This window comes from Corvus kubaryi, unplaced genomic scaffold, assembly GCF_017639235.1.
Source record: "Corvus kubaryi isolate FWS band 111438036 unplaced genomic scaffold, C.kubaryi_AGA036_p1.0 37385, whole genome shotgun sequence".
NCBI classification, from domain to species: Eukaryota; Metazoa; Chordata; class Aves; order Passeriformes; family Corvidae; genus Corvus; species Corvus kubaryi.
The window spans coordinates 25,743,624-25,755,847 of NW_024581127.1; the positions used below are offsets into that span (position 1 = coordinate 25,743,624).

A 12,224-nucleotide genomic window follows, 5' to 3' on the forward strand; every position below is an offset into this window, starting at 1 on the left:
GGTAAGAAAGATGCATGCGATTTTCAAAAAAAAGGGAGTTTGGATCACAAGTTGCAAAGACCAACATTAAGGACTTCAGGCTCTAGACTTTAAAAGTCATATTAACAATAAGATACTCAATTATTTGAACATCACCTTGATGACATGTCTATTCCATTTAACTTCTCTCCCAACTGTGACAAGACTTATCTGTCCACGTTAATCCCTTTCTAAAATAAACCAGAGGTTTATCCACAATACTGGTTTTCTTCTTTTATAGTGTTCCAATTAGATACCAAAAGAAAATAAATCAAAAAATGGTTTGTTCATTAGGATTAGGCAATATTTTAGTTCCATTAGAAATTAAAGTCTAGGCAGTTAGTGGAGACCAGACACCATAAAAAGGCCACAGCAAGGGCTACAATAAACCAGCCACCAGGGTCACAGCATGGCAGAGACTTACCCAGAGCCTCAGCTGTCAGGCAGGTGCGCATGGTGAGAAATTGCAGGACACAAAATTGACACAGAAAGGAAAATAAAAAAAGTCAAACTGGTATTCCAGCATTCCTAGAATTTAGACATTATCATCAGCGCCAAGACAAGAGTGAGCAGTTTGGACTAGACTATTTTGACTTCTTCCGTTGCTGATAAAGACAAACGCATTAGTTTTGCATCCTGGTGAGCTGTTGCAAATTAAACCCCTGGTTATTAACCATACAGTTTTACTTTAAGAGACTTAAACCAGTTTAGACTCCTCAGTGAGAACACGTTAACCCGTGCTTCAGAAAAAGTGCACAACACAGACAACCAGACCCTGGTCAAGTGGCACAAAGCTCATTCCCTTGAAGGGAAGAGGGAACTCAAACCTGCAGAACTCTAGGCGGGTGCTGTATGAGTAACCACAGCACTTTTTGATGTCCTCTGCTGCAATTACATTAATAAGATTGTTAATTAAATGAAAAGCTAATTGCTGATGCAATGTGGAAGAACATCAAAAAGATTAACTATGATACGTGTGTTTTAATTAAAAAAATTTATGTAATAAAGTTTTGTAATAAAACTGGCTTGCTGTCAAAAAGAGGGGAACTACCAAGAGGCCTTCAAAACTCAAGGAATGAAAGTGAATCGAAGAAATGTCTTCAGTCACCAAGTTACCAACATGTCTTCACTGCATTTTTATTAAGGAAAGTTTGCATTATAAACTTGCAGGGAAAAAAACCCCAAAACGCACCAAAAGAGCCCTGCAGGCATCATGGCCTCATCCACACAGGATTCTTTCCCTGCAACAGATAAGGGTAATTTGCTCATTAGCTTTCCTCCTTCTGAGCTGTATCTTATTGACTCAACAGAGCTTTGGCTCTCACTTCAGTCACTGTGCCACACTTGATCAATTTAGAGGAATGAGGCTCCCTCCTGGGGGAGGAAGGCTCTGGCCAGGGATTCTCCCTCCCCAGCCTGCCACTATAGATGGGGAAAGTGCCACGTACAGAAAGAGTGCAAAGTGCTTGAATGAGAAGGTCAGCACTTGCTTTAAGAACTGAGACATTCTTCAGTTATAATTACATTGAAGAGCTTTATGCTTTTTAATTTAGAGTCACGGGGTTTGCATGACCATCCTTGAGAGCAGTAATACAATATTACAAAGACCAGAGGATAACACAAAAATAGCTAAAAAGGCTCTAGAACACAAAGAGGTCATATCTTTGCTAACCAGGAGGAGGAAGAAAATGCACTTTTGGCAGTATTACAGTAAATTAATAATCATGTTCTACAGTAAAATAAAAATCATGTTCTATTATCTCAATTTCATTAGAATCACAGAACACTTTCCAAAACTGCTGCATACTCAAAAGGAGAAAATGTCAGTTTGGTTACTCAACATTGATGGGACACAAGAAGAAATGTTGTACTGAATGTTAATGGAACTCTGCAGAAATTTCTACACATGTCTGACAGATAAAACTCAGTTTTCATATTAACATGTGTTATATTATTGGGAGCGTTACATTCAACAACTTCTTACATATCCACTTGGATTTAAACATTTTCCTCAAAGCTCACCCAGTGTCACATGAAGAACCTGAAAACGAAACCTACCAGTCATGTTATTATATGCAGAAGGGAAACCTGTCTATTTTTTCATTAATAGCCAAGCTGAAATACAGAAAATAGACCAAACGTGCACTCTGGATTTTATACATACATTTAGATATATTTTAATTTAGTCACTTGATCCTTTTTTCTTCAAGAATCATGCACTTTGTTAACCTTGCCAAATGGTTACGTGCAGAGCCACAGCTGCTGACTCTCTCCTGATTCAAGATAGCAACAACAGCTTCTAGCAGCTATGGATCCATGTATGAGGCCCTGACTCAGCAGAAACCTAAACATGGAATTTATTTTAAGTATATGCATAATAATTCTGCTGAGTCAGGTTAGCTGGGCTGACTTCTGATGGCCAATGTTTGCCTAAAGACAAAGAGAAATTTAGAAGGTGTCTGCAATCCCATGCACTACACACCTTCATCTGTTCAGCAAGAGATAAGTTTCAGTGCTGGGGTGGGCAACAAGCCCTAGGGGCCTGTTCCCCATGGGAACAAGGGTGTAAGGAGAATGATGAACCTTGAAGATCACCATGACACCTTCAGGGACTGCATGGATCTGGGAGGTGCACCAGGATCTTATTTAAGACTACACAGATTTAGCTTCAGGTGGATTTTTTTTTTTTTGATATTTAAAGACAACAAATAGAGTGAAAATTTTCTCTGTGAGGTCTTTTGAAATGTAAGACCTTCATTTCACAGTCGTGTCACTTTACTAAAAATACCCTAGCAAACTTCCAAAAAGGACCCTGGACTTCCTTTTGTTTTGTTTGGAAAGCTTGGTGTTTTCCCCATCACTTCAAGCTTTGGAAACACCGTTATTGCAATTAACATACTCCGCAAACGTAATTTCTAATACATGATCTTAAATTCCCACCCTGAACTTTCACCTGGGCCACATGGTACAAGAACAAACAGACCACACACAAGCCACGGAAGAGGCAAACCCCCGTGTATTTGGCCCCTCAGACCAAGGTGGGGAGCCCAGCCTGCAGCACTCTTGCCAGGACAAGCCACGCAGCCCACAACCCTCCTTCCTAAACGTCCTCAGGATGCAGACAAGGAGCAAGGAGCTGCTGTGCATGCTGCAGCATCAGCTGTGAGATACAGCCTCTGCAGCCCAACATGTCAGGGCCAGGGGACACCACTTCCAAGACACAAATGAGGAAAGTGGAGGGTTGTGTTTGTTTCCTTCTGCCCAAAACAGAAGAAAAGCACTTTCCTGTAAGGTCAGATGGGAAATAGCAGAATAAGCCTAAAGGACCTTTTTAGTAGCATGCACAGTATTGAAGCAAATCCAGAATTTAGCAAACATCCTGTTTGCCCACAGATAATCATAAAGTTATTTCAAAAGTATTCTTACAAGAGCTAGGAAGGGGATGAATTGGTTGTTTTAGAGTTCCCATAGGTGAGTCAGTAACTTTACAGAAAAATCAAAGGGACAGGTCCTGATTGAGGAAGAACAGAACAAAAAAAGTATGTCTGAAAAACAGAGAAACAGGAGAGTTGAAGACACAGGAAGACATTCATGCACTCAGCCACATGCCTGCCAGCACAGTTGTCCCACAGTTCAAACCTCATTTGTGTCCTAAAGCAGAATCACTTCTGCAGCTTTATCATGATTTTTTTATTCCGCAGTAGCAGCAAGAACAACATACTTCACCTCACAGGACACTGAACAGATCTGTCAAGATGGGTACATACAAAAACATTTTCACAACAACATTTGACACTACAGTCAGACCAAAGCTTTATTTCTTCAAGACAGGGATCAAAACAACAAAGAGAGGAAAAGGCATCTGCTCCTGTTTTTTTCTTCTACATTTAAGTGTTGTAGATAACTTGCAAGAAGGCAGGGAGACCCTCCTCCCACCTCCTGTCCACTCGTGCTGGGGCCAACAGCTTTGGGCATTCACACGCACAGCCATATGAGCGAAGGCCTCCCTGCATCTCTCCTCCCCAGTGGACATGAGAACAACTCTCAGCTCCTCAAAAATACTGCAGCTCCTGCTTTTCCCTGTACTGGCTACCTGTGAGACCTCAGCTCTTCCACCTGCCCCATACACTCAAACCCCTCCTGACTCCTATTGGTTTTGTGATCTGGACCAAACACCATGAGTCTGACAGCAATTCCAAGGGGGACAGCACAGAAATAAAGCACCTTCACCACAACTCCAAAAGAATATCCTAACAGCAAAATTAAGCAAGGGAATTACATTAAAAAAAAAAAAAAAGAAACAAAACGTCAATTACATTATGACTGCTGTAATGATGGCAAAATGAGGCCTGTTCCACTCCTTGCTCAAGGATGTTTAATCCTGAAGGAGGACAAAACACCAGTTTCCTGACTCTCATCATGAGACTTGGCTCATATTTGAGGAGGGGGTATGAAACTAGAAAATCCAAGGACCAAGTCTGCTTGCTTTAACCACTGCTGACAGATGCAGGTGGCATCTGCAGTATGAGAACAGTGGGTTCGTTTTTTTCCAGCAGCTTTTAAGTACTTCTCCTTCCTCTTCACACTTTACAGAAAATGATGTCTCCTCCTTCAATACTGCAGACTGATTTACTGAACACTCAGAAGCAGAATAAAGAGGAGAGGGAGCCAGACAGCTGTCAATCCATAGAAACATGCTAAAAAATGGCTCCTTCTTCACAGATCCCAGACATCTACCCAAACCATTCCATGCTTTTTTCGCAGTGCTCACCTTCCGTGCACTGATGGGTTGTTTGTACCACACAAGGACAAGAAATAAGACTAGAAAAGGTGGGGAGACAGGAGGAGACATGGAAGGAATAGCACAAACTCTCTAAACCTGTTGGTCTCAAGTCAGACATTTCATCACACAAAACGAGAAACATATTTATGCATTACCCAAAAATAAAATCTTATCTCAAAAAGTCATGTTCCCCTAATGATCACCATTCTGATTTTGAACACTAAACTGACAGACACACAGAACCTACTGAGCTAAGCTCCCTCTTGCTGGCTTTCATCTCTTCTCATCTCGTATCTAAAGTCAGCTAAAATTCAAGAGCAGTTTTCCAGTCATGTGGCTTTCTACCAGTGTAATTACTGACTCACCTATTAGGAAGGAAAGTTAGACAGCTCACCTGTTTGGGTAACACTTATACAATTTCAAAATTTCAAGAAACTCCCCACCCCAGCGTTTATTTTGCTTGTCCCTGGGTTCACAGTTTTTAGGCAGGAGGGGAAGGACAAGTTGCAACCTGCAGACTGAGAGCTGCTCAAACACTTCTGACCCAGGTGGGAAGAGCCCAGCGCAGGAAAGGGAACCAGGAAGTCTTTTGTACAAGCTCCCTATCATTCCAAAGCCTGGTGGGGTTTGCACATGGCCAAGTAAAACTCTTAGTGATGGCAAAGCTGCAGCTAGCAGTGCCGCATGTTTCCATCAAAACAGTGATGAAACCCCTGTGACAAGGTGGTGGTGGGAGAGCAACAGGAGCAACAGAGCTGCCAAAAGAAACAAACTGCCTTTCAGGAAAAGTCCCTTTCTCTTCTCACTCATCTTTAGTTTTCTATGATTGCCAAGTGCTCTTCCCCCCAGTAACAACCCATGCTATCTTCTCACACTCTGATCAATAAGGTAAGGTGTAGAAGATTACAGGCTGTTAAAAAAAAAGAAAAAAGAAGAAAAGTGGCAAAAAGGGAGAACAGTGAGAAATGTTAATAGTTAGGGAACATTTACATAATGGCTTTTTTAATGTTATTCCAAAAGATTCTAGAAAATTTTACAAGTATCTGCACAAGTCATGTTAAGAGTGTCAATGTTCCTAAAAAGAAAAAGTTAGCAGTAAGGGCTCTATTTTAAAACATGATTGACTTTGCACAAACAGTTTTAAGGCTTTTGTGTAAGAACATTAGAGGCAGCTTCAGAACATGATTTAAATGACACATAGTAATTGTATCCTGGTACCCAAGTACGTACCAGGAATACATTAGAGTGGCAGAATTATTGCAGTAGAAAGTCCTATCACTGTTCAGTCTCTGTCAATGAGCACAGCTCAGAAGCTTGTTAACAGTAGAGTATGAAGCAAGTTACCTTTCTTTGCTTTCTTCTGTAGCTTCAGTGTATCAGACGATTTCTTTTTTATCTCTTGGCGGGCTTTTTTGTATTCTAAAAAAGACACAATCTCTATTATCAATATAATCAATTTCAGAATTAATGTTTTTCACAGAAAAGGCTACATTTAAAGACGTTAGACTACAAACTTTCAGAGAACAGCTACTGTTAAACAAAGCAGCTTAGAACTCACATTTTGTAAAGCCTATACATTTGGCTTAATGCAACATTTTAGGGTGTGAGCACATTCACATACTAAAATCTTTCCCAAATAAACAAAGCCTTTACAGAAATAACAACTGAGAACACAGTACAAAATCAGAGTGCTTTTCATTTCAAAGACTCATCCACTCTCAGGAATGGAAAACAGAGATGACAGGTTTCTCGAAACATCTGTGTTCAAAAAACAAGTATCCAGAAATGGCAAGGCTGAGAATATCCTGTGATCCCTCTCCAGCATGAGCGTCAGGCAGAGGAAGAGGGTGCTAAAACTCTGCCCAAGGAAGGGTCACATTGCCAGATCCTTCTGATGAAGTGGAGCACACTGCACTTGTCCTCATTTTCAGATGAGGTACAAATCCCAGGAGAATTAAAATCCCAGGACAAAATATTCAACTTCTAGTGCAGGAACACTAAAGGTACCAGATATGAAAACTCGTACTTAAAAAAAAAAGATAAAAGGCATGTATGCATGTATATACATATACACGTACACTTTAACAAAGGAGCTCAGTGTTACTACTTTTCTGTAGATGGAAAAACAGAAGCAGATTGATGGCAGGCACAGGAGCTGTACCGAGGCCAACTGCACTCCCAACACCCAAGTCTGCCCAGCAAACTCTAAATCTCACTGCCACTTTGGCCTGGGTCACCCCTACCTGCATGACCCCATGTGATTCCCCTCCCCTGCTCATTACATGCTTAACACTCTCTGCAGCACAAGGCAGGAAGTTTTTCAAGAGCTGCTGATTCAACTGCTTCTATCTGACCCCAGTAATAATGGGGGAAGAAGGAAATCCTCTTTTGGAGGTCAAGCCCACTCCTTCCCATCAGTTCTCACCCTCCCCAATATAAATTATGCTGCTGCTGCTTCTTTCAGATGTAACAAAAGTCTGAAATTTTCAAGGGTCAGTCAGTGGCAAACTGCAATCTGCTTTCAGTACCTGTGCTAGAAGGCCACCATTCCCAGTACAAATTTTACAAAGCCAAAGGCATCTACCAACATGCACCTGCTGTGCAAGACTTGGCTGCCTGATGCTCATTCCCCCGGGAAAGCCTCTGGAGCCATCATCACCACTGCAGCCCTGGGCATCCCATGTCCAACATCAGAGCTCTCCCGTTCCCCAGGTGCACTTTCTGTATGGCATCAGGCATAAAATAACGATGCTCAATGTTTTACAGGGCTGTGCAGTCTCTGGAGGATGCTATGGCTGAGGCATAACATGATCTTACAAGCTGCTTTTAATGACACCCCAGGGCTCTGCAGGGATACATGTGGCATCTCCAATCCTCAGCACATACAGGCAGAGTGGGCTAACAGAGTTAGACCCAGTCACTGCTTACCAGTCTAGAAAAACAACCCATCCCCAGGAGTCCTGCAAACTAAACCTTCAAAATGCATATGGGAAGGGTTAACACTTTGTTAAGCATTTTGGGAGAGGAGTGTTCTAAAAGAGAAAAACTGCTATACATATTTAAGCATGTCATTCAGTTCCCCAGTACAAACATAAAAAGAGGAAGAAAAACTGATATTACAATCTTACTCCTATTAAAGAATTCTTCCTCCGTAACTACCTTTTGCATGGTCTTTATCCAGCTGATTGGCCACTTTCTTCCACTCTTCCATCTGTTCTTGAAGTGGGTTTATCAGACAGTCAATTAAAGCACTAATTTTGTTGAAAAAACACAAAGAGCAATCAAATCCTGCAGATGCCCCTATTCTTACAGAGAGAGCCAAGGTCAATATTGGAGTATTTTTACTTTTTGCTGTGACAGCTACCAGTGTCATAATGTAAATATCAGAACATAAAAATGTTTACACTAGAGAAAGCAAAAGAAAGAAGTAGATTTAAAAAAAAAATCAAAAATCCACATCACAAGATAACCAGAATTACAGAAGGTCAGGACACTGAGGAACAGAGCGTAAAGCAAAGGAGTGACCCGAAACAATTCAGTGTAAACAGATCCTACTCAACCATCACACAATTTAAATGGATACTCTGGAGACCAGAAAGGTTCATGCAGCCATGGAGATTATAAACTTAAATAGCACATGTATGTACACAAGAAGACAGAGCAGTTGTACAAGAGAACAAAATCCTGCCCACTGATGTGCCTCACCTCACATTGGTGGAGTCCATGATACAGAACCAGTAATGCTCCACTAATTAATGAGACTGGGATCAAACCATTTAAACAGCTAATTCTGTGGTAAATGGAGGCTAAAATTGTCTCCTCACAACCAATTTCATAAATAATTTTACTTTAAAATAATCACAGAATTGTAACAGAATGTTTTGGATTGGAAGGGACCTTAAAGGTCATCTGGTTCCAGCCACCTTGCCGTGGTCAAGAATATCTTCCACTAGACCAGGCCGCGTATAGCCCCATCCAACCTGGCTTTGAAAACTTCCGAGGATGGGGGAAAAAGGGAAAAAACAAAGCAGGACATCAGGCAAGTGGTGAAGCATAGTTTCTGTTCCCCAAAGGTCAAATATAACTTTCAGGTCTGATTAAAAAAGGCATACATGCAAACTACTACTTACTACATAAGTAGGTTGTTTTTGTACAGCTCAGGTTTCACATGAGTTAATTCTCTCTCATTACCTCTACAGTCTAACTTCAATTTCAAAAACAGGATGAGAGAATTTGCATTTTGTATACTGCTCTGCTAAAGGTTTTTCTCTGAGCCGCAAGCTATTTGGGCTGTGCAGTAAGCTGAGGAAGCAGCACAACGCTGCTGCTGCTGCTGCTGCTTGTTTAAAACTTAAGAGACAAAGCTTAAAGGCCTGAAACAAAGACAGGTCAGTTGGTCACATCAGCAGCCGCCTGCTCAGCACTGAGCAACAGGAACTGACAGTGAGAATCTGCAGCATTTAGAGGTGATTTGAGGTGAACTGGCCCAGCCCCATGAATGTGCAGTGAAACCCTGCATGGTCACAGCACTGAACATGCTGCAGGGAGAAAACAACTCCTGCTCTCAGTGACATGGGCAGAAGCCACCAGAGAAGACAATGCTGGTGAACAGCTTTAGATGCTCCCCAGAAGCACATGAAGGAGGAACCTCCAGTGCTGGCCCAGGTATGGAGCCACTCACCTTGAGAACTGCCGGAGTTTGGACTCTATACTTCTGTGCCTCATACACATTCTGGTGAGAGCAGACCCAATCTCTCTGGTACCACCTGAAAAACAAAAAGGCAGGTGAGACCACTGATGAGATTCCTGCCTGTGGTGTAGAGGCATAACAACCAGGATGGAGGTGCCAAGTCTTCCACAGCAACTGTAAAACAAAGTAATAGTAACTGTAGAATCAACCAGACTATTAACAGGGCAGATCTAAGTGGTATCTGTCATCCCAGGAAGAGACTAATTCCTGCTCACCTGGAGACCAGAATCAAGCAACCAAACATGATTAAAAAGACAGTTCTTCCAGGCAGCTTTCTGTGCCATGAGGCCCAAGCCTGTGGCAGAAGACTTGAAAGAAAAGGGGTTGAGATGTCAAAAGCCAAGCAGCACAGCTGTCAAGGGAGCGGGCATTATTTCCACACCTAGGGGATTCGATGCAACTTTCCCATCCCCAGATTCTTTAGGCCCAATGCCTCAAACGCGTTTTGCTGCTCCAGGGCCGGGCCCGGCGTGCTCCCGGCATCGCCAGCAGGTGGCGCCGTTCGCCGCCACCACGGCCCGTCCCACGGCGGCACAAACCCCCCGCTCCCCCCGGGCTCTCCCTCCTCACAACACACATCCCTTCCTTCCCCGCTTCAATCAGCAATACCAGCTCCCATCAGCCTATTAAATTTCCATATAAGTTGGTTTCGGTTAGCGTTAGTTTTGGTACTTGCTTAGTTCCCATTGGCAAATTAAATCTACTATTTCAGGATACAAACATCAACCTTCTTACGAACCGTTTCCAAACTGTATTTGATTATTAAAATAACCTTAGACTTGTATCATAGAGCAAAATCTTCCCTAGGCTTTAAAAATAGCATTGCTCAAGTAGGAAAAAAAAAAATCTTCCTAAGAAACTGTAATATTTTGATTTTTTAAACATGGAAACAAGTCACCATCTTCCTGCATTCCTGCAGAATTAAGTCCTGTGCCCACGAAATGGCTCTGGAACAAAGACACCAAATAACTGGAACAAATTGTGGCTATTTGGTATTATTCAAAAAGATAAACAGAAAGTCCTTTGTCACTTGCCTGATTACTCATGTTTTTATAAGGAGCTTTTGAAATAATATTATTTGGTAACATCAAAGAGCTGTAGACTCATTGCATACAGGGGGGAAAAGCACACAGACTCCAGGCTGGGTCTGGACCCATCTCTTCTGGCGATGCTGCACTTGCACAAGCTGAGACTGACTCCAGTAACTCAAAAAGCAGTACAGAAGATGGGGAGAGGTGTAACAGAGAGAAAGCAAGTGGAGAAAGGACAACATCCACAAGAAAGAGTGGATCTCTGTCCCAAAACATGGACATTTTTCTCTGGATCCACTGCCAAATAAAAGTAATTTTATTTCAGAGCCTAATGTGGCACAACTGCAATGGCAGAGAAGAACAAATGAACCAAAAATTTCCCTGGCTACCAGCAGAGCAATTCTGAATCAAGTTTAGGGAAAAGGTAGGTTTTTCAGGTTGAAAACTCACTGAAATGCTGGAATCTTAAGGACCATCAATGGTTAAGTGACACTGCTTTCCTAAGTCTGTTATATGAAAAAAGGAAGGGTCGTATCAGAACAGTAAGAAGGAAATAAGGCACCATGTGTTTGGGGAGACTAGGAAATAAGGGTCAGTTACTATTAAATTCCAAGGTAACAGATTTTTACCTGAAACACAACCAACCAAAGTATAAACATATCCCCTCAACACATAATACAGATGGACGGGCAAGGTCAGCAGAACAGCCAAACGAAGTTCAGAGAAAAAAAAACCAAAATGACAAGCCACAACAGAATAAATTAAGCCTGGAATAAAGACACTTCCTCATGGAAAAAAACCAAATGCAACTGGTTGGTGATGAGTGGGCTACTGGTTCTTCCCACCTTTTGAAACCTCATGTTATCCGTAGTTTACAAGAATATCAAAGGATGAGGTGTTTATTTTGTTCTGCGAATGAAGACTACTCTAATGAAGTCAAGGTAAAAGGAAAATAAATGGTTTTGAGAAATTTTTGATGTCCCTTCTGGAAACAAGGTATTGCAAAAGATGGGTTTAGGATTCTGCTCAGGAAGAAGAAGGAGGGGTGCTGCTGAAAACTTTGGGAGGGCTGAGCCAGCACCTCTGCTTGGTCAGCATGGACCCAGGGAGGGATGCAGGGAGTGGGTTGAGGCTGGCAAGGCTCACCAGACTGAACAAAGGGCAGTGTCAGCGCATCTTCTCCCACACCTGAATCCCACTGCTTCTCCTCGATGTATGAAGGACTCCAACAGCACTGGAGTTAAAGAGAGCTTTACTTCCCTGTTGCCAACTATATTAACAGTCAAGAATACAAACGCTTCCTGAGAAAGAAAAAAAAAAAAATACAAGCCTCTCACCACCCCCTGATTTATTGAGCTGGAGGACCATGGCCATCACCAATGTATTCAGCTGTTCTTCCAGGAACACCTGCAGTGTAAAGGGTTTATCTCAGCTTTCGGCAGGTTATTGTAAAGGCTGGTTCCCACCAGCAGAACTGCACTGATGCTCCTGTTTCCAAAGGGTTGGGTTCAGCTGGCTACACAAACTGGCAGAAGGGAATCATTTTGTACCACTGCAGTGGTTTGAAAATATCCAAATGTAACAAGGGATGGTAATTCGGATTTCTTTTATCCAATCTCAGCTGCAGCAAACATGACCAACA

General features: G+C 42.1%; 1 protein-coding gene across 21 annotated transcripts in view; it reads right to left on the reverse strand.

The window, feature by feature from the left end:
- Nucleotides 1–12,224, reverse strand: part of MTSS1 (MTSS I-BAR domain containing 1) — a 126,465-nt gene that overhangs the window by 25,288 nt on the left and 88,953 nt on the right. For 13 of the 21 annotated variants that reach the window (XM_042036570.1, XM_042036563.1, XM_042036562.1 and 10 more), the window contains 4 exons: nucleotides 9,483–9,567; nucleotides 7,961–8,052; nucleotides 6,146–6,220; nucleotides 443–454 (listed from right to left, as the gene is read on the reverse strand). In XM_042036570.1, the coding sequence (XP_041892504.1) occupies nucleotides 443–454; nucleotides 6,146–6,220; nucleotides 7,961–8,052; nucleotides 9,483–9,567 (264 nt within the window). The remainder of the gene's footprint in view (nucleotides 1–442; nucleotides 455–6,145; nucleotides 6,221–7,960; nucleotides 8,053–9,482; nucleotides 9,568–12,224) is intronic. The other 8 variants (XM_042036569.1, XM_042036575.1, XM_042036580.1 and 5 more) reach the window with 1 other exon arrangement.